At 44.6% G+C, this 22,870-nt stretch overlaps 2 protein-coding genes across 3 annotated transcripts; both read right to left on the minus strand.

Moving 5' to 3' along the window:
• Positions 1 to 1,909: 1,909 nt before the first annotated feature.
• LOC116996627 (placenta-specific gene 8 protein-like) lies at positions 1,910 to 4,928 on the minus strand. 2 transcript variants are annotated; one of them, XM_033060488.1, is made up of 5 exons: positions 4,823 to 4,928; positions 3,267 to 3,389; positions 3,035 to 3,159; positions 2,323 to 2,426; positions 1,910 to 2,044 (listed from the first exon to the last, which is right to left on the minus strand). In XM_033060488.1, coding segments are annotated over exons 2-5 (339 nt in total). In that variant the 5' UTR covers positions 3,376 to 3,389; positions 4,823 to 4,928; the 3' UTR covers positions 1,910 to 2,043. The 2 variants fall into 2 exon arrangements, with proteins under 2 accessions (XP_032916379.1, XP_032916378.1); XM_033060487.1 differs by lacking the exon at positions 1,910 to 2,044 and having other exon boundaries at positions 2,319 to 2,426.
• Positions 4,929 to 14,757: 9,829 nt separating this feature from the next.
• COQ2 (coenzyme Q2, polyprenyltransferase) lies at positions 14,758 to 22,680 on the minus strand. Its single transcript, XM_033061230.2, has 7 exons — positions 22,455 to 22,680; positions 22,197 to 22,363; positions 19,717 to 19,838; positions 19,417 to 19,502; positions 18,412 to 18,545; positions 17,765 to 17,953; positions 14,758 to 15,281 (listed from the first exon to the last, which is right to left on the minus strand). The coding sequence occupies exons 1-7, from the start codon at positions 22,678 to 22,680 to the stop codon at positions 15,126 to 15,128; spliced, it is 1,080 nt and encodes a 359-aa protein (XP_032917121.1). The 3' UTR covers positions 14,758 to 15,125.
• Between the last annotated feature and the right edge of the window lie 190 nt (positions 22,681 to 22,870).

Genomic DNA, 22,870 nt, shown 5'->3' on the forward strand with positions numbered 1-22,870 from the left:
GCCTTGGCACACGCTGATCTTAAAGCAGGAGCCAGGAGGGGCAGGGGAGGAGACAGACCATGGGCAGTGGTAACCCCAGCACGGGGCTCTGTGCAGGGACAGGGGTGCTCAGCAGCAGGCAGGACTGCAGGGGCCACGGGGAGAAGTGTGCACAGGAGCAGCAGCAGCAAGAGAAGTCTTAGGGGCAGGATCCCTCCTGTCAGGCTTCCCCTTCACCTCCCCAGGTACGAGCACACCACCTCCCTGCACGGCTGCAGAGCTGCCTGGAGAAGCCTCTGGCACACACTCATCTCCTGTGAGATGGCCCAGGCCCAGCACACCAAACAGATCACAATTCTACAGTTCACAGCCCCGTCCATCACCAGCTATGCTGGAATGGCTGATGGGGACAAAAGGATCCTGGGGTGCACGCAAACACGTACCACCAACAGCCAAGGTCAAAAAAGCAGCATCTAGAGGCACAACGTGTGCACAAACGAGCAATTTTTCCCTTAAGTGCAAAACCTGCTGTTCCTCTACTTCTGTTCTCCACCTCTGTCGTGATGCCATCAGCAGCATACACCACGCTGGTTAACTCTGAAGCAGTTTTCCAGGTAGAAAACCTCACCTTTGTTTCCAGCCCTTCCCCTTGCCCAGCATCACCACTTCAGCCACGAGCAGATTCCATACCACAACCAAAGCAAAGCTGTGCCATACGTACTTCCCAAGCTGTCCTTGTCCCAGCAGATACGTGTCCTTTTCCTGGTTCTCATGCTTTATATGCACTCTGGAAACGACCTCTGCTCCCTGTGACTGATAGCAAGTGCCACCTTAGGTGCAGCTTTGCTCAGTGGCAGCAGCTGCCCTGCTGCGTTCCTGCTGCCCGCCTTCGCCCTTCCCCACCCAGGCATTCTCCGTGCCCAGAATCCCATTGGGAGAGGTTTCCAGAGAAGGGCATTTTGTTTCCAGGCTGCTGTGCTGCCCTGAGCCCTGTGCTGCTGGAGCTGCAGCACCTTGCCTTTTCAAACCTGAGCACCCACAAGAACTGCTTGTAGCTGCACTGGGTGACACGAGGGTGGCCTCTCTCAGGCTAAAAGTGCATTTTTCTGCATTGCCAGGGATCATCCATAGGACCATTCTGAGCCATCTGGGTTTAAGCAGCTGGGAGTGCCATCACGCCCACCCACCCTGCAGCATGGACTGAGCCACTACCTGCCCTTCAAAAGTTTTGTGGTGAAAGTGAAGGCAGAGTGGGGACAAAAACCAATCATATTCTCCTTAAAGAATGAAGCTGGGAGGTGTTTGTAAGGATCAAAAGTCCTTTAGCATTTCTCTTGAGAGTGATGGAGAGAGGGTGGATGCAAGCTCCACCTTCTGGATGGGAATGCTGGCGTCACAGCCCAGTGCAGATGGGCTGTGTAATGCCATGCAGGAAGATGGAACTGCTTGTCCCTGGAGAGGACACAGATAACCCACCACCCAGCCAGGTTTTTTATGGCAGGAGGGGAGGAATTCATGCTCAGGATCCATATCTCTTCAACATCAAGGTAAACTGGTGCTAGGCAGCCCCAAATCCCCATGCCTTTCTGTTCAGAAAGGTGGCACTGACCAACAGCCCTGGACAGCCACCTGGACCACCACAGCAGGGGCAGTGCTGGGTGGCCTGCAGAAGTCACTTGCCTGCAGGAACACCCAGCTCTGCCCTGCAGCAGTAGTCATTCTCCCAAATTTTGCAACCTGGATGAGCAACACTGACTCCTTCAATGTATTAAATATCCTTTCTAAAAGCTGGTCCAATAACAAAATACTAGTGAAAATCTTTCTCTGCAGCAGGCATGGGGAAATCTCAGCTACATCAGGGGCTGCTGAGATGGATGAAGCAGGAGAAGGATGGGTGCTCTCAGGTGGTACAAAGTGACATACACAGAGGTAGGAAGACAAACTCAAAACTTTATTTCTGCAGTTATTTAGGGAAAATCAAATGCAATCAAGGCAAGCTCCACATGGTGCATTTCCAACGGGGCATAGTGACTCCTGCCTGCAGCGGTTCCGAGGACGGCAGCATCTGCAACAGGATTGGAGAGGTATGTCAGGGACTGGGGCTGTGCCTCACCACACCCAGTGTGTCCCCCCAGTCCTTCCCCCTCCACCCTACACAAGGTCCCCAGTGACATTTTGCTTCTGAACAGATCACTCTTGTCACTTGTCCATGGCCATTTCCTCACTGCAGCAAACTTTGTCTGGAGTCAAGAAGTTGGCAGGAGAGGCTCTGGGAAGCCACCCCAGAGCTGTCTCCGTGTGTGACAACAGCTTTATGGACCAGCACCAGCACCCCCAGCTTACCAGAATATGCCAAGCTCCCTCCTGCGGTTGATGTCTCTCTTTATTTGGCAAACAGAGCACGTGGTGCACCACAGGGTGATACAGAAGTCGGAGCAAATGGACCCCTGTTAGGGAGAAACTGGTTAGGGACAGAGGCTACCCAGAAGCCATGTTCTGAGATAACATTAATCACATTGCAGGCCAAGTACTCTTTTTTTCTTGGAAGACTGCAACATCCTGAGTAGAAAACACCGAAGGCCCGGGCTGGCTAACCCCAAGGAAAGGAAGGAAGGAGCCCTTTGTGCAGGCTGCAGATAGCTACTTATTTTTTTACTTCTGAAGTTCAGGCTGGGGAAAAAAAATACATGCAGGAACAGACAGTGTGGGCAAAGTAAACTTGGGCCCCCATGGATTGCATTTGGGATGGCAGCAACCACCTCCCCAGCAGGAAGAAAAACCCTCACAAGTATGTACTGTCCACCTTTCTCCCAAACCTGATTATGGATCTTTATCCTTATAACCAGCTTCACCTATTCTTTAGTCAGCCCACAGTTATCTCAAGTCTTTCCCATCTTTCAAAGGAGGAAACAGCAGCTGAGGTGGGTGCGAATGGGAAAAAAGGGGGAGTGGAAATCACTGCTGCCCTGAGCCCCTCTCTGAAGTGCAGAGGGGTTCCCGGGGGCACCCTGCCTTCCAGGATCACAGCAGGGTGAGGGGCAGGCTCAGCACTCACCGGGATGTTGTATCTGGTGCGGTACAGGGTCCTCATGGCCACGCTGGTCCCACACAGGCAGCACTCATTCATGTCCCCGGCCACCTGGCACGCCAGGCAGGGAAAGCAGAACAACCCGCAGCAGCCTGGCATGGGGAGAAACACGGGGTGAGGCTCTGCCAGGCTGCATGGCTGCACAGTGGCACTGCCAGGCCGGGCAGCAGGGGCAAGGGAAGCATGTCCAGGCACTCACAGACACCACAGTCGGCGCAGCAGTCCATCAGCCCTGTCTGCCACGCGCATCTCTGGACGGAGGACCCGCCGTACTGCGGCTGGATCGTCACCACGGTTGGGACTGCCATCCTCAGGTCCTCTTCTGAAAGAGAGACAAAACAGGACAGTCAGGGAAAAAACTGAACCTCCAGCCTAACTGGTGGCTGCCTTCCTTCAGTAGGTTGCCTTTTGCCTGGCTCCTTAGCTGCCACTGGAGGTGATAGAGCATAACCATGTCTTGTCTGTATTTCTATCTTTTCAAGGTTTTTGTGTGATCTGCCTTTTTATCCAGCCTTCAGGATAGCATCAAGTCACTGATATTCCCCACTCCAACCCACAAAGGCTTGGGTAGTGCTTAGACACGGCTCATTCCCCTTGTGCTGAGCTGGGCTGGGCAGCGAACTCAGGCTTAAGGGAGTGACTTGGGCATTTGGTCATTTGACTCGGTGTATTTTACATGAGATGGCTTTGGCATGGGCACAGAGCGTGTGGGGAGCACCTGCAAACTCATTTCCTCATAGCAAATCCAGGACACACACAACAGAGATACAACAGGAAACTCGTATCTCTGGTTTCTTGATGTAGTGAGCCAGAAAGGGAGAAAATCAATGTCTGAAGTGTCAGACACCTTCTCCTTTCCTTTCTGTAGTTAAGCAAGCAAGCGAACCTTAAAAACCAGTAAGACTCAGGTCTAAAATAGTAATAATGATGATGATGGTGATAATAGTAAGAATAGCAACCAGAACAATTCCTCTCTGCTTCTAATTCCCTAGCCAAGTAAAAAAGAGCAACAATTCTAAGGAAATTTGGACTTGGGTGAGGTTATCTGAGATAAGATAAACTGCTCAGAATTGTTGAGACTTTTTTTTCTGTAAGCTGAATTGGTTTCTTTTATTTCTTAGAAACAGCAGTCCGACAAAGGCAGACCCACCCTGTTGGGCAATGAGGCTCCTCCTCCTTTTGCTTTTGAGCTCAAAACCCAGAATAGAAACCGAAATTGGGATGGAGGGGGGAGGGGGTGCATCTGCTTTCCTTTGGAGTAAAGCGTGCTTCTGCAGAAATCCCATCCTGGCTTCGGCTGGCAGCACACGCCAGCCTGCAAGCCCGGCAGGAATGCAGCTGGAGGTGGCATCAGGTGTGTGTCCAGAGAGAGAGAATGAGGAGCTTGAAGCATAGCTGCACTTGCCACCGACAGCACACCCCACTGAAGGGACAGCAAGCACACCAGGTATGAAAAGTCATATCTGAGAATATCTGAGCAGCCCAGATTAAAGAGAGTAAAGTACCAGTCGGATTCCTTCAACGCATTTGTGTTAGCATCAGAAAGCAGCAAGCAAAGGTAAATTCTCCATAATCCAGCTTTTGTGCATAGCTTTTTAAACCCCTCACTTCCCCAGGTAGAATTTGCCAGATAAATTGATATATATTTTGTACTAAGCAGGAAAAAAGAAAAAAAACATCCCTACTTTGACACTATTATCCCACTCTTCCCAGGCTAATAAGTTACCACTATTTCCATGCTTTTAGAGAACTAACCTGGTGAGAGCCTTGGTCAGTGCAAGCTTCTTCTCCAGCCGGGATCCTGCTCAAAGAGGCTCTGGGGAAGATGAAACTAAACTAAACATCGGATGTTAGCCAGTCCCAAAGGGTGGGAGGTAACTTCAAGAGGGAAGTCCTTTGTCCTTACAACCACAAATTTCACACATGCAGAGCAGAGTCGTTATTTTTTTCCCCGGGATTAGTTACTCTTTTTTTTTTAAAATGTTTGTTTATTGCCTTATTCCCTTAACTTTGCCCACATGTTGTTGCTGTTCTGGGGAGAGCAGCTCTGAATGATGCACTTTCATTGGGACAGACATTTCAGTTTACATTTATTAGAAAATACAACCCATATGGAGGCTTTCCATAAAAATTAGACTGATTCCCTAAGTGCTTGTCACAGGCCATGTAGCCCAGACACTGCAAAATTAACTGGGCACTTACCATACACATATAAATTTCCCTTTATGAGATACTAATATTTACAGATTCTGCACTAACATGCCTCAAATATGTAACTGTGAAAAACACGTTTTAATGTTTTGGTAAAATTTAAAAGGTTTTAATAAAAAGACAATAGGAGACACACATAAAGCAAAGGGTTGGGTGTTTGGCAAGCTGTTAAGAGTATACTGGTTGCTTTGAGAACGCTCTTTTAAATGCCTTTTACAATACTTTAACTTGTTCCATATTTATAGATTTTTATGTATAGTCTAACTTTTTTGAGAACTATTTAGCATGGCCACTCTTTGGGTCCGCTTTGCTGTCTTGGCTTGTGGTTTTAATCTTCTTCCTATCACCTTTTAATTTGGATGGTGGTCCCGGCCTTTTGCAGCAGGTGAGTGTTGATAATTGTTGTGTTAGCTGCAGGGTTTTCATTACACGTTTATGGGCTGTTATTTTAACTAAGGGGGTAGTTTAAGCATACTATTTAAAAAAAAAAAAAAAAAAAAGTATATTTAACTTTTGCTATTAGAAAAAACATGTATTCATACAGAAAAGCTATTTTAACATTATACACATAGCATTTATTTCAATAGTTGCAAAAAGCCGGCAATATGTCATGCACTCATAACATAACTCATGCCCTGTGCAAGTCATGACAGTTCTGGAAGCACTTCCACATTTTGTGGAGAATCTGTGGCACTGGGACAGCACTTTTTGTTTCCCAGCAGGATGCACATAGCTTGCAGAGATCCCAGAGAGGGGCTGAGTGGCTGCTTCCTCAGGAGCAAGTCAAGTTCAGTGCATACCATGGGAAGTGCTGCTGGTGAGGTTCCCCTCCCTCTCACCCTCATGAAGAATGGGGAAAGGAGAAGTTCGGGCTAAACTTCAATATGGCAGCTTTGTCAACAGGCTGGGACTTAGGGTGCTTTAAGTGAAGCCTTTTATCAGTAGTGCTGCTGAGAAAACAGCCTTGAAATGCTTCCCTTGGCTTCCAGCAGCGCGAAAGTTTAATTGTGTCTGTCCCTGCTTTACAATGGGGCTGCCTGGCCACTCCCTGACTGAATCATATGCAGTTTGTGTTTTATGTAAGAACATTGCAATAGGCTGTGAAAACTGAGGTTTGCAGAAAGTTGTAGATCAGCAGATTCTCCCTGGAGGAGGAGATGCCTGACATCCCACCAGCTGGCTGGATGAGGCTCTTAGCTAGGGAGGAGGGAGGCAGGAAGCTGAAATGCAGTCAGGTTTTTTAGGTGTTAAGAAGAAAAGGCTCCAGAGAGAGCTCAGAGCACTTCGCAGTACCTAAAGGGAGTTACAAGAGAGCTGGAGAGGGACTTTTCACAAGAGTATGCAGTGACAGGGCAAGGGAGAATTTCTTTGGACTGAAGGAGGACAGGTTTAGATTCTACTACAAAGAAATTCTTCATTGTTAGGGTGGTGAGGGACTGGGACAGGTTACCCAGAGAAGCTGTGGATGCCCCATCCCTGGAAGTATACAAGGCCAGGCTGGATGGGGCTTTGAGTAACCTGGCCTAGTGGAAAGCATCCCTGCCAACAGCATGGGGTTTGAAACTAGATGATCTTTAAAGCCCCTTCCAAACCAAGCCATTCCATTATTAATTACAAGAAGACAATGGAAAAATTCTGATTAAATCAATACTCACCAATTTAATATGTACTACAGTAAATGCAATACCGATGAAGATTCAGGAGCACAGAACACTTTGTTCTTTGCTTTCTCTGCAAAGAACAAAGTATGAATTACTCAGTCTAGCATGGTACTTTACGGAGCAGTTACAACCAGAAACTAATTTGTTTCCAGTTTGGGCCACTCATACGTAAATGTTCGTGCCTGCTCTCTGTACCACTTAAAACAAACCCAACCTGCAACTTCAAACACAACCACAAATGAGCAAAGCCACCTTCCCCAGCAGGAAGCCTTGTGCTATTTAAACAAACAAAGGTGTCTCGTTTGGTGAGAGGTGTGTTCATTCACAGAGGGTCCATGAATCCCATTAGTGTGCAGATCAAGGGGGCTGCCTGGCACAGGAGGGTGCCTGGGTCTCTCTCCAAAGCTCCGGTCCCACCAGTCCTTTCCAGAGACAGAGTAACAGTCTGAGTTCTGTTTCAGACATGGAGAAGGGCTTCTGAGTCAGAAACCTCACCTTTTTTCTAGCTGTCACCACAGCTTCAATGGAAGAACATTACCCACAAACCTTGCACAACCCACAGCTTGTAATGGCTCAGACAAAACAGAAATTCCTGCAACTGTAAAAGCTGCAGGAGAATGGAGCTGAATAAGTGCAAGGGGAAAATGTCACCTAAAAATGTAGCTGAGGGTCAGGTGCACGTTTCACAGAAACTAAAGCCACTGCAGTTGGTACAAGCTGCTCCTGTGTCTGCACATCCCTCACCTCTCCCACACCAGGGACACTGCACACAGTGGAGAGGGTCTGCTTGGGTGACTGATCAGACAGAGAATGATGCTGTGGCTGGGAACATGCAGTGGCTTCTGGGCAAGGGGCCTGAACCTCCCCGTGCCACAGGCACCCAACATAAGGTCCAGCACACAGTGTAGAGCTCACAGCCAGGGCCAAGGGTAACACCAGCTCTGCAGCAGCTCTTTGCCACAGCTGGCCAGACTAGAAGTGGTTTCAAATCCCTCTGCAATTGCATGCTAGTGCTGGGAATGGTTTGTCGCAAGATGTTTCAAGAGAAAGATATCACACATCTTCTGACTGAGCTTCTGCTTCCTGTGGCTTGCTAGCTTTTCATGCTTTCAGTGGTGCTACTCTTTCCTCACGTCACTCAGACCTACAGGATAATGAACTCTGGGAATCAAGAGTTATCTCAGGAGATCACAAGGTAAAAAACAACTAAAGTAAAAATCAACAAATCAACCCTCTTGTAACAAACAGACCAGTCCAACTAATACATTTTGTAGTCTGCTGCTTCATTAAGTGCCTAACTCAAAAGTCCACTAAGTTGCACCTGCACACAAACAGAACTATCAGAGGGTGCAAATGCAATCCTCCTGTCCCCATCCCCAGAGATTGGTGGAAAGCAGAACCTCAGCAGTTCAGCTGCTCTTGGGTCAGCTCCAGAGACCTTCAAGAGTAAGATAATGTCTTGGGTTACAATACAGAGTGTGATAAAAGGTATCTATTCTATCACCATCCTTATCTCTGTGAGAGATATTCTGCTAATGGGCCATCCATTGAAACCAGGTAAGTCATTGTTCTTTATCTTTTCACAGCCCATCCTTCCTCCAGTGAGTCATTTTCTGCTCATGGCCATTGAGTCCCACTGTGTGACTGATAAAATTACTGCAGCCCATTGGAAGTTGCTCCAGCCAGAAGTAAAAGCCCAACATTTCTTAACAAAATAAAACCAGAAGTTTTGGAACACTAAAGTAGCCCCTTTCTCCACTAAATTCCAGAGAGAAACCAAATTCCTCCACATCACCACTGAACTTCTGGAAGAAACTGCACCTTCTACAAAACCACTGCTTCAACTGAACCACATTTGTCGCTACAAAAAAGACTGCAACCATTTAATGGGACTGCTACCAACACCCTGCCTGACGGGGTGTCAGGTTGTACTCTGACTTTGTCAGGGTTTGGAGTTAGTTTCTTTGTAGTACTGTATTTCTATTTTAATTTCCCTAGTAAAAAACCTGTTATTCCTAATTCCCATATCTTTGCCTGAAAACCCCTTGATTTCAAAATTATAATAATTTGGAGGGAGGGGGTTTACATTCTCCATTTCAAAGAGAAGCTCCTGCCTTTCTCAGTAGACACCTGTCCTCCAAACTAAGACACTGACCTGTGGTAATTTCCAGCTTGGACATGTGCTCTGTGCCATTTCCATGGCAGTTTTATCCCAAGCTTCTTCCAGAACAATGGAGGGGATGATGGACCTTCCCTTCTGCTGTCCCTTGTGTCTGGCACACATGGTGTCCTTGCTCCTGAGCAGGAGCTGAGAGAACAGCCACACACGATGCATCATAAAGTTAATCCAGCATTAACCAAGGTATTGGCAGAAGGACATTCAACACACTTCACAACAGTATTTGATGAGTGAAAAGTATTTTTTAATGCATTGATGTTATTTAGCAGAATAAATTGTACTGCAGATTAAAAAGCATCTTTACTACTTAATAATGATGATGTTTTTTAAGACAGATGGGAGAAGGTATGGTAATATATGTTATAAAATAATTCGTGTTGGTTGGTAATTTATGTGAAATAAATCATGTTTGTATAAATAAAGAAAATAATAAGGAAACTTTAGAACATAAGCTGCAGTGGGAGGAAAAAGGATTGCCTCACGAGAATTGCAACACTGCAGCTGTCGACAAAGCCGAAGAACCTAAATTAGCAAGTTAATAGAAATGGCTCCAGTGAAGATGGCCCCTTCAGAGACAGTCCAGGGAACACCCAAGCGATGAACACTTGGTAAGTATCGTTAATTAAGATAACCAGAGTCGTCAGGGAAAACTACATCTCAATACCTGGTTCCAAGCCAAAATCTGCATTCATTGAAATTCATCACTTCCCAGAAATGGTTTTGTCCAGCCCAACTCAGAGAAAGGAGGAGGGTACATGAATATGCGAAGCCACGATAAGAAAGGAAGACCTCTGCCCCAGGCTAGAAAAAAAACTGTATAAAAGCAGGACCAAGACGACCTTCCTGAACACAGGGGGATCTGAAGCAATAGAGTTTGGATCAGTGTGTGTTCACCCGGCACCGATCCCGAGCTCGGCGTTGTCCTTTTTGATTGTGGCTATCAAGGACCGTATTTCGGCCGCAAAAATAAGAATTGCTTCTTTTAATCATTCTTAATTGGGCTTGATCTTTTTATTCTTTATAATAGTATTGAGAGAGTTGAACCAGGAGAGATGACGAGCAAGATGGGGAAGCTGTACGGCTCCACACGTACTGCATGTACATGACCACAAGTCCTCCTCAGAGGAGAGCTTTGCTTTTCCATGGCAGTCTCGTGACCCAACATGCTCACCATGATGGTAGGGTAGGTTATAACCTCTGATGGAAGCTCCCTACCTGTTTAACCTCCATTTTTCCAACTTAACATGGCATAAATAAATCAGCACTGAGCAGCTTGAATTCTCGAAGGCAGTTCTTTGCCTCCCACTTCCCCCTCTTGCCACTGATTTCTCGAGCAAAGCCTGAAGACAGCAGATACAACACTCACTACCTTTGCACCTTGCCCTGTGTGCATGTCCCAAGAGCTCAGAAAACCAACGCCTGGCAGCACAGCAGCTCATGGCAGGGCTGAGAGATGTGGGACACTTCTCCCATCCTACCCAGCACCTGAGAACAATCCCAGCAGTAGTGGTCTCCAGGTGCTGCTGGCACATTAAGCAGATGAACACACAACAAGGGAGGACACTGTAGGTGCCAGAGTCCTGCTTGGGGTTGAGCAACCAAATGTTTATCACCTGTCACCTGAGAGAAGAGGCATACAGTGCACACCAGACCTTCAGCCTGCCCTTCACCTAGTCAAGAGCAGCCTCAGCCCCAGCAGCTTCAGAGATAATCTGTGCCTACACAGCCTTGGCTTTCTGCCCTGGGTTTTCCTCCCAAGGAGGAGCGAGGCAGGAAACTCCCACCCCTCATCCAACAGATACAGTCCAAGTGACAGTTTACTGTGGTCTGCCAAATCCTGCTTTTACTGCCTTGCTACACCCACTGTGCAGTGTCATGCACGCGGAAGTGTGGGGGGAAAAAGATCATACCAGCCCTTAGCAAATAAATTCGAGCTGCCTTCCAGCAAATGCTTAAATGCACAACAGTAATGCATGTTATGGTGAACATGAAGTCTGTGCTTTCCTCCATTTTCCTCTCCAGTACTTCCATTTCCATTTATACATATTCCCTGAAAAAGTGGTTATTAGCATGACAGAATTTGGGGGAAATAAGCTCTGATGAAGCTGAAAATCTGTTTGACAAATATTTGGCTGTGCTGCAGCATGAGAGGCAGCACAAAATGCACACAGTTTTTTCTTCTAAGCAGCCACCTGACAGTGCTGAAGTTTCTCACCAAAGCAATTCCCTGGTGTTATCTATGCGCTGCTGCTTGCAAGGTTGAGCATTGAACATTGATAACTTGAAGATAAAATTATTTCCCTTCAACATCAAATCACAGAAAAACATTTATGTTGGAAAATACCTCTAAGATGATTGAGTCCAATCATTAATACACTACCATGTTCACCACCATGCCCCCAAGTGGCACAACCCCTAGATTATTTCCAAGGATGGTGATTTCACCACTTCCCTGGGCAGTCTGTTCCAATGTGTGACCACCATTTCAACAAAGGAGTTTACATCCAGTCTAAACCTCCCCTGGTGTAACTTGAGGCCATTTCCTCTCCTCCTGTCACTTGTTACCTGGGAAACAAGACCAACTCCCATCTGGCCACAAGGTCCTTTCAGGGAGTGTAGAAAGTGAGATACTTTACGTTCAGAGCTGAACTCTCTGAACGCTTAGATATCAGTGCAGGAGAAAAATAAGGTCCTGTGGAATGGGCAGGCCACTGCTTTCCCCCAGTGTCCTTACAACCTGTTACAGGCTTGGTTCTGTTCTTTATGCAGTCGATACATCTTATTTTATATTTGGTATATTTTATTTATTTATTTATTCATTTTGTGTTAGGTATATTTCCTTGTTACTGCACCTGTCACAGACAAGAAGTTCTGCAATTTGGAGGAAGCCTGGTTTGCAGGCGTGAGAATTCAGGGGTAGCTTTGGATTTTGCTTGCATTAGGATGGGAATTTCCACCCCAGAAATTATAGCTGTATTGTTAGAAGTATTGAACTTGGCATGGACACTCTTCTTTTGTTGCTGGTTTTGTTTTGGTTTCTTTTAAATGTATTAGACCTCCTTCTGCTTTGTACAGACAAAATCACTTCTGTACAGCTGCCTGGAAGTGGTGGTTTGTTTGTTTGGTTTTTTTTCAATCACCACCATCCAGGAAAAAAAATGCTGGAAAACCAATGAAGTTTTTTTTCTATTTTCTTTGTAATTCTGGAACTGCATCTAGCACACTGTGTTAAAATTTGCCCTGGCCTTTTGCCTCCATCACAAAATACAGGGAGGTGTTGCAGGAAAATCAAAATCACCTCTTCAGTATAGTATACCAGGAGCCTTCAGCTAGTACCTAAACTTTGCATTATGCATGGCTAGCTAAGATGCACATTTTTTCTTGGCAGCTTTCTTTTGAAGCTCCTGGTATTTGCACTGTGAAGCGTTCAGAAATCAACTGATGTCCCTCTCCTAGCTTTTGCCAAAGTGCAAGTAGAAAAGGAGTGCCTTTTTTCCCAGTTCATGTCTCCAGTGGCTGGCGAGATGCCTGACCTAGTGCCTTGGTGTTGCCAGGCTCCCTGGCAGCCAGGCTGGCTGGCACAGGCACTCTGTTTGCACAGCACAGCTCCTGCAGCACATACTTGGGAATAGAGGGAGGGAAAACCCTGACCCCCCCCCATCAAGGATCACATTTACCAAGAAATACTGATAGCAGAACTCAGGCAGAGTTAGCCTTGGCTGACCCTCCTCTGACGAGTCTTCTCCCTGGGAAAGGGGCGTGTGAGAGTTCCTGTGTGCCACTGTGAGAAGCAGGCTTCTATGGCAAAGATCCAACCCCACCCTGCAGGTTTCACTAGCCTTGGCAAGCTCTCCCTTTATCCATCCCTGCAGGAGCAGCACCTTACTTCTGATCCTGGACAAAGAGCTGGTGTTGCTTTGATACACCCTTGTACAAAGCGCAACACACAGGTGTTGGTACAGAGCTTTCTGTTTCCCTGAGCAACTGGCAGCATTTCAGTTTGCCACAGTTAGCGACTTTTGACCTTCCTGCTGCCTAAAAAAGCATTTGTTACCTCAACATCCTGTGGAGGAATACTTGGAAAAGGTGGGAGAGAAAGGCAAGGTTTGGTAGCGAAGAAGAAACTTCTAGAGGATGCTGTTTTCTGCAAAAGCACACTAACAAAAAGCTGATGCTTAGAGACAAGAGTATTTGAAAACATTTTAAGAAACTATATCCAATTACAGAAGAGACTAAGTGAATCTTCATGAAGACTTGGAATAGAATACCTTGGGAATAAAGGGAGGAGATGTACATCTATCTGAGAGCAGATCCAAAACAGGAAGGTTTCAGCCAGGAAGCAGCTCGGCCTTTAGCTCTTTTGTACTTTAAAAATTATTAATTTCTGTGTATTAATCATAAAATGCTCATACAATTAACACCCTCAGTAGCCTTTACCTCTTTTGCACTTTAAAAATTATTTCCTTGTATTACTCATAAAACCTTCACTAATTTAATATCCTCAAGTATTACAGCCTGGAGCATAAATCTTTCTGTTTTTCAGGCAATGAATATAAAATACAGCTATGTCTTATCCGTGTAAAAAGAAATTATGATTAATTTGGAAAACTCCCACAGAAAACATGAAATTATTTTCAAGTTCTGGATATGAGGACTGTTTTGAAACTTCAATTTCTATTCTATTTAGTGACACCATTTTCCTCCTCTCAGTTTAAGACAAACACTTGTGACAAGCAGTCATCAGACAAAGGACACCAGAAGGTTCAAAGGCACTACAAAATGTGAGCTCTTCCCAAATCTGAGCTACTTAAAGACACTTCAGTATGTTAAAACAAGATCAATAACTTTTGCCACCACCTCACACAAGTAACACTGCTAGTACTGAGAAACTGATCCCTACTACTTTACAAGACTTTTTAATTACTGGTAAATAGCTAATAAAGTTCAAGTTAGCTGCATCAAATTCTTCCTCTACAAAATGCAGCTATGTGACATAACTGTTCAGAAGCTTATTGTTTTTAATTATTAAACTGCTTTTCTTCAACTTAATACTTTCTCCACCCCAGAAATACAAACCCTTTTTAAGAATAACTTCTGTGCAAGGGCCATTTCGTTAGGCTGCACTTTCTATTTTTACTGTTTCCAGGCATTCTCCTAGAAACAAGTTTTTCCTGTAAGACTACAAATAAAACCGGTAGGCATAAGTCAAAGCAAGTGGAATTAAAAAATAAAAATAAAAAAAAGTCAACAGTCTGTGTGATGAATTTGTAGCCCAGGGTCAACCACTGCACACACACACTTGGCAACAGCTCTGGGCAGCTCTGGTTTTGTTTTCAGTCCTTACTCTGTGTTCAAATCACTCTTGACAAACAAGCTCAGCTCACTCTCTACAACTTTGCAGAAGCCTGTCCTTTTCACATGGAAAGCACCTGCTGCAGCAATCACAGCAAGAACAGAAAATCTTCTTAAATATTTCTCTATTGACTCTTTTTTGTAGACCTACAAACTTAAGAGTCCTAACTGCTCCTAGACATCCCAGGAGAAAAATAACACCCATAACAAAGAGAGTTATTGCAACTCTTCCATGCTGCAAGTTCAACTCAAACTGAAAATTACCTTTGTAATAAACCAGACCATCAAACATGTACAGCAAGATTTTATTTACATTTTTTTTTTACATTTTTACCTGTTCTCCCACTAATAGACACCTGATTCATAAAAAACCTTGGGTTCACAGTCTCCAGAGCTTGACAGAAGTTTGCTGCTACTACACAGGACCAGCAGAGCAGCTTCGCTTTTTGGAGCTTCTATGCAGATTGAAGTTATTCCCAGACAACCAAAACTTCCCTTGTAGAATTATCTCAATTGCATGATTTGAGAAACAAGAATGTTTTCACCAGCTTTTATAAATAAACAATATAAAGCAGCTGTATTTATATTAAAAGTGTTTTCTTTCTTACAATACTTACACTTCAGTTAGACTAAAATATCAGTATAGTGATTTCAACTATCTGTTCTCTGAAGGCTCTTCTACATTTTTTAAGCCTTTTGGTTTCCACAGATTTCCAAGCACAATCCCTATGAAGAGCAGAATTCCTACAGTACGGTTTGAAGCAAATTTTTTCCAACAGTCTTCAGGCTTGTCTATGTCCAAAGTGTAAATCTGCAAAAGCACAGTATAACATTAGAGGATTATTATAAATTATCTGCAACTTCAAAAAATTATTCCTAAACTCTAAAGTCTACCCTTACCTCCACAAGAAAGAGGACTACTCTGTGCTTAAATTTTTTTTTTTGCATAACTGGCATCTGTGTCTGACAGATTTTTTCAACATACAGCAGGAAAGTCAAGGATCTCATATGAAAATGATTCCCAAACCATCTCAATGGAAGTCTATACAAATAGCCCAGTTACTGGTGTGCCTGATTTGATATTTAAAAGGGTAAAAATATCTGGGCATGTAAATAAGTCTCTTTGAGATTTTCCTTAATAGGTTGCCATCTAATTCTGCAATGCAACTTTAGATAACAAAATAAAATAAAATAAAATAAAATAAAATAAAATAAAATAAAATAAAATAAAATAAAATAAAATGGCATGCACTTTTCCATCTCTGCTGCAAGGTGCTATTCCATGTTTCAGTAGAGACAAGGCACTGGAGAGCCAGCAGTGAACCAGGGTAACTGGAAAGCACAGGGAAGTGCCAGGCCCTGCCTTGCCACACAGGGCTGGTTTCAGTCCAGCTGCTCTTAGCCAAGTTCACGCAGTTCTCTTTCAAACAAGAGCCAGAACACCTGCCAGCAGCCAGAAGTAAGGCTTGGCTTACCCAACATGGCAGCTCTCTGCTGCGAGTCATAAATAAAAGTGAAAAAAAAACCCGAAAAAACCAAACCCCACCCCCCAAAAAACCTCAAAAAACAAAACAAAATAAAACCACAAAAACAACCCAAAAGGTATAGCAAGAGGATATTTACTGAAAAAATATTCCCAAAATCAAAATTTGGTGCAAAAGTCTTGAGAACGATAACAAGAGTTAATTTTGATCAAAATGAGTGAAAGGATTAACAGAGAGAGAGCCCCTAAAACTTCAAACCTTGCACTTCAGCCTTTGAAAAAGTTAAAACAGAAAGTATTTGACTGAAAGAAGTGAAACCTTCCCCAGGAAATCTGCTTCATTTGTGGCTGCAGAGAGAAATCAGATGGTCAAATGATCCAAAACAATGTTCACAAGCTTCTAAAATAAGATGTGATCCACACCCTTAAGAACCTGTCAGCACTCAGACACTGATCTTGAAACTCTGAACTGACAAACTCAGCAGCAGCCAAGCTATTCTTTCGGAAACACAAGGAAAGTGGATGTTATCTTTCTATAGGTGCACTCCTTGAGAGGGATATAAATTGACATCATCATGACCCAAACTCCTCTGCTTCAGGCAAAAGTTCAGTGAATCAAGGAAATCTCGGAAATCCTGGTCCTCAAGCATCTTACTCAGCTTTCTGAGTTTTCCTCAGTTAAGGACACAGTCAGAAAGTTTGAACAAGAAGATAAGCATGAAAATGTTTAAGCAGGACTAATGTTAAAATAATTCCTCAAAAAGAAGCTACTCTGTGGTACACAGAACAGTTCTGCTCTTGTGACTTTGGCAGCCCACACAATTGTGAATCCTCCATCACTTACACTTACTGGTCTGCATTCTCACTTATAAAGATCCTTAAAAGAGGTTTCCATTCATGACAAAACTACAGCATAAAGGCTCTCTGACAATTCAAACTGTAAATGATCATGCAGTGGATGTAGTATTTTTTCCCTCATACATTTCCAAGCACAGGCACTATGAAAACAGTGGCTGAGCGCCAGACTACATCACCACAAGAACTCTCTTGCTCAGAGCTATGTTTAATAACCATTACCTGCATGAGCATCACCATTAAAATGCAACATTATGACCAACATGCTTTATAAAAAGTGCCACATTAGCACAGATTTAACTGCTCAGACTAGCAATGGTTTTACTAGTGCAGTACACAAACCTCTGCCATCACTCACCTATCAAGACCAGCAATTAATTTTTGAATAGGGTGACTTGTCACTTACTACAAGACTGTGTAACACAGTTGCTAGGATACAGAAAGAACAGGGTAACAAGACCCTATCTGCATCCTTTACTGACAAAACTAATTTCTTTCTTTCTGTTATTCATAAAAAAATTCTAAACAAATGCAACTACAAGACTGAACTGAACGGCTCTCTGCTATAAAGAGAACTCTTTAGAACTGTACAATTAACATCTGCTATTATGTGTGCCAGACACTGCAAGAGCTGTATCAGAACAGTCAACACCACAGTATTTTGCAGCACTGAGGAGAAAACCCTTTCCTTGAGATCACAGCTTAATGTGTGGCACTTCTGTTGGTTAGGAACAGACTGAAACTCAGTGCTCCACTGTTTGTGCTCAGGACTGAAGGTCTCCTCAACCAAAAGGTCTGCAAAAGGTACTTAAGCCAAGCTTATTGTCAGAAGACTTTAGCTCTCTTTACAGGAACTGTTTTTCATGGGTAGCTCATGAATTGATAGGGGTTGAAAAGCTCTCTGATTTCTTAGTAGGAACTTCCACATGGAAAAAGTATAAATAAACCCATCAAACCTGGTGTGCCAGGTGAGCCCCTACGGCAGCCACAGCTGAGTAATACGGGAAGGTTTGGTTGCAATTCATCCCTGCCACGCACAAACTCAGCAGCATGGCCAGGCTGAAGCCACTGAGCCACAGCTTCGTGTCCTCCTTGAACTGCAGGGCAGTTGACTTCACACCAATCATGATGTCGTCCCTCTTATCCTGGAATGAAAAGATGAATTACCACAAAATCCATAATCCAGTGTCACTTCATAAGAAAAATAAAAATGGGGGACTTGCTTAAATTTCCAATGCTTCTTACTAGGAATCCAATAAAAGGGAAGTTGTAGATCCCCATATCAACATTTTAAACTAGAAGATTGGTCTTAGAGCTGCTTTAGCAGCCAGGAGTTAATACCAGTGTCAAAGTTATTTACACAATGCAATAGCAAAAGGGCACAAAGAGCATTGTACTTCCATCTTTCCACCTGATCTGTAAAACCTTGGCAAACACCAATAAAACACTGAAGGGCTGGGACTTCATTGGTGCTGCTTCAGCTCAGCTGAGGGTGAAGAACTGCAAGAGGTTATTTCTGCTGTTTGACAACAAATCTGCAAAGGAAACACACAAAGTTGTGTGTTTAAACACAGGGATCTGGAATGTCTCACTGTTACCCTACCTGATGTGCATAAATGGTGTCGTACACCAGTGTCCACATGACTCCAGCAAAGTACAAGGGCAAACACACAGACCACTCACACGACCCTTTGATGGCAGACCAGCCAAGAAGGGCTCCCCAATTAAAGGTAAGTCCTAAAAAAAATTAAGATAATTTTAAAAAATAAGGAAGTTACAAGAATGCCATGAGTAATTAAATATTATTTATTTCAGAGTGTATCATATCAGCAGCTTTTTGTATAATATCAACATCTCTATTTTTCTACCACTTATTTTCAGGCAGGTAAGAAATACAAATAATTTGACATTAAATACTCCAGATATGCAAAGAAAAATACATATACTACACATTTTTCTCTAATTTGAATTTGACTTCATTAGTGTAGGAAACATTTGCACAGAATACTCCAGAGTACTCAGACAACAGGTCTGAAGGTAAAATGCTCAGATGACAGGCTGAAAACAGTACACAATAGCCAACTATGGTACTTCTAGGCTGAAAATGACAATTTTTGGTAAAAAGAACCCTGAAGGCAGCTGGAATATGACAGCCAACATACACAGGTATGTTTTAGTAGCTCAAACTAAAATACAAGCACCATCAGTATCTTTTCAGGAGTTGTTTTAGAAGCTGAAGACTGAAATGCTTAAATCTGTATTTAAGAAAGGTTTTGAAATAACCCCAAAACTATAATTATAACCACAAAGCTCATTCTCAAATGACAAATATTTATTTCCTCCCTACTCTTCCTCCTTCTATCGCTCCATCAAAACAATAAACTGATTTCTAACAAAAAAAAAAAAAAAAAACCCAAGGACACACATCAGCTCTGATGCTTGTCATAAATTAAGAAGCTTGTGGCACAACAGAGCTTTGTCTGTAAGGTATTTCTATTTTGATGTAAAGTTATGAAAAGTCAGATTGCTAAAGCTCAAGTACTAATTTGTAAAACACCCCAAAAACTACAGCTGAAAAACAAAATTAGAAAAAATATTTCCATCTCACCCAAAACTAGCTGGGGCCAGTATGTTATTCTCTTCATCAGAGGGTAGGTGATCACAAGGGACAAAGAGGCTGCTCCTAGAATGATACTGCAAAAAGTATCAAGAGGATTAGTTTGCCAGGCTAAGGATCAGTAGATGTAGTGCAGCATTGCAAGGGCTCTACACGGTACTGACCTAATTATTTTCCTTCCAGTTACAATTCCTCCCTCTGACCCCAACACCTTTTCTACTCAAAATCTCTGTGCTTAGCTCAGGAGCCAGAACCAGACTTTAAAAAACCAAAAGATATCTCATACATCACCTGTAGTAATTCAGACACAGGAGCACACAGAGCGCCAGGCTGAGCTGTCCCCCAAGAAAAACCAAGGACTGGAAAGTGGTGATATCTCCAGCTGCCAGGGGTCTGCTTGCTGTCCTTGCAACCTAAAAATGGAAATAATATTACCACCAGCTACTTCTGGAACTGATGGGCAATTTACAATGTTTGTTTCCTATTTTCTGAAGAGAAATGAAAGGGCCCTAATTCTGTTGTTGACTTTTGTTTCTCTCTAGTGGCATTTTCAGAATTCAGTCCCATTGATGTGGAATTCACAGCTGTGAAAAGACAATTAATTTAATCCCAGCTGGGAGACAGTGGAGTTTAGAAACTCTGTCTGGAGCAAGAAATCATACATGGTAAACTGAAGAAAGAAACAAGTATCAGAAAAAAGTTAAAATAAATGGTGAGTTACTTGCTAATGGTGACCAGTGCCCAAAAAAACCCCCAAATGACTGAATTTCACCTCAACAGGAGGAAGAACTCTACACTGAGGGTGGCAGAGCATTGGAACAGTCTACCCAGGGAAGTCATGCAGTTTGCCACTCTGGAGACATTCCAAACCCCACCTGGGTGTCCTCCTGTGCCAGCTGCTCCAGGCGACCCTGCCTCGGCAGAGGTTAGACTAGATGATCCCCAGAGATCCCTTCCAACCCTAATAATTCCATGGAATTGTGCATGTCGGTGAAAATTGTGTCAAGTCTATTCAAAGAGGTTCAAAAGGAAACTTTTTACAGAATATTATGTATATAAAGTATCTTGCCTACGCTTGAATAATGTGAATTCAGATAAACTCTTTTAGCAGTTCTTCCCCTGGCCATCAGGTTATGTCAACACCAAACACTGCTTTTGGAGTTTAAACATGCACCTAACATACCTGTAACCAATTCCACTGCACAGTGCCACCAAAGTGGGATGTTCCACTTACAGAAAACATTCAGTAGCACAAAATCTAAACCCCAAACCACCATCACCTACACCACCCAACATCCTGTTATCCTGTTGTTGGCCTGGCCTCTATGGCACTTGTGTTGAAGGCAGCTTTTTGAGGGACTCCATAAAAAGTTGTGAAGGCAATTTTTAAAACTTTCGACCTGACCACACCACATAAAGCATAAATTAAATCATTATATTGAAATTCCCTCTTAAATATCACACCCCCACATCAAATCTGTTTGGCACATGCAGTTGTCAACACTTTCCAAACCCTAAAGCACCCAAAGCTGCCATAAAATCCATCCTGACTCCCTGCCTTCCCAACAGCACAAATACAAGTGCCATATTAAGAACTTCACATACTGGATTGGCTCTTGACACACTTATTCTGTGCCTTGCAGGGCCGAAACCCAAACTCCAAAACCACGGGAACAATACAGGAACAGAAAACAGGAGAAGCAAACAGTGACACGTCACCAGGATGTTCCCCTCCAAAACTGCACCTGTGCACGTTTCAAAATCTCACACTGGGCACTGCCTTGTGCTTATTTCCCTCTTCTGAACAAATGGGAGACGAGAAATGAAAATAACAACATAATAGAAGGGGATTAGCTCAGGGTTGGGCACGATACTCTGAACAGCCAAAATTAACAACACAACAATACAAGGAAACACTGCTCCTAAAATTAAGAAAAACAAACAAACAAAAAAAAATCTTGGATAAATTGTAACTAGCGTGTGTAACAAAACAGCGTTACTTGGTTTGCTCTCCTGAAAAGCAAGGTTGAGAAAAAAAGTTGTTCAAAGCCGTGCCTACAGCTGACAACAGGATGTATTTTATCTAACACAGAGGTGAGTATTCTAGATTTATTACAGCCCTGGACAGAGAAATGTTGTATGAAGTAAAATACTTTCTACTATTTTTGGAGCAAATGAGGCAAATTAATTGTGTGCATCTCAGACAGAAACATGGAGGAATTCCTGAACCTGGAGCCTTGCACTCAGCAAGGAATCACTGGTGATGTTCACGTACTTCAGGGCTTTCAGGATCCTTGGTGCTTGGCTGAGAAAAAACAGCATGTGTAAGTGGAGTCTCCCTCCCTGGAGACATTCCAAACCCACTTGGATGCGTTCCTGTGTAACTTGCTCTAGGTAAGCTGGCCTTGGAAAGTGGGTTGAAGAGATCATCTCCCAAGGTCCCTTCCAAGTCTATAAATTTTGTTGATTCTGTAATGATGGAGATAAGTGGGAATGTGCTTGGTTCACTGAAGGACAGAAGGGCTTAGGTTGGAAGGAGACCTTAAAGATCACCTCGTTCCAACCCTTGTGCTGTGGGCAGGGACACTTTTTGCTACACCAGGTTACTCGCAGCCCCATCCAACTTGGCCTTGAACACTTGCAGGGGTAGGCCACCTAAAATTCTCTGCGCAACCTGCTCCAATGCCTCACCATCCTCAGAGTGAAGAACTTCCTCCCAGTATCTACCCTAAACCTTCTCTTTCAGCGGAAGCCGTGCCGCAGGTCTCTACCTGTCTGTCATAGTCGCGGTCCCACATGTCATTGATGGTGCAGCCGGCGCCCCGCATGAGCACGGCCCCCGCGCCGAACAGCGACAGCATGCGCCAGTCCGGCAGGCAGCCGGGCGCGGCCGCCAGCGCGATGCTCCAGGTGCACGGCAGGTACAGCAGCCACGTCCCTGCGGGGAGACAAAACCCGCGGGCGGGCTCAGCGGGGAAAGGGAGGCCAGAGCGGGGACACGGGGCCCCGGCCCTCCCGGCCGCGCTCACCGGCGGGCTGGTGCAGCCGCATCAGCCGCAGGTACGGCTGCAGCGCGGCCGGCGCGGCGCGCACCAGCTCGGCCGCCGAGAAGCTGCGCGGCCCCAGGGGAGCGACGGGGCGGCGGAGCAGCAGCGGTGGGGCGGCGGAGAGGGGCGGGCAGGCGGCGCAGAACCCCGGGGTGCCCCGGAGCCCGGGGGTGCCCCGGCACAGCCGCGCCAGCAGCACCGCCGCCATCTTAGCGCCGCCCCGGCGGCGGGCCGGGGTCACGCAGCGCTGCGCATGCGCGGCGCCCTCAGGCATCCCGGGCCGTGGCTGAGGCGGGTCGGGGCGGCCTCGGGGAAATCCTCGTCCCCGAAACTTAATCTGATCGTTCTTAACGTGCGTGTCGTCTCCAACACCTATCATCACTGTAGGTTAATAAAAC

The sequence above is a fragment of the Catharus ustulatus genome, chromosome 5 (genome assembly GCF_009819885.2).
Source record: "Catharus ustulatus isolate bCatUst1 chromosome 5, bCatUst1.pri.v2, whole genome shotgun sequence".
Lineage (NCBI taxonomy): Eukaryota > Metazoa > Chordata > Aves > Passeriformes > Turdidae > Catharus > Catharus ustulatus.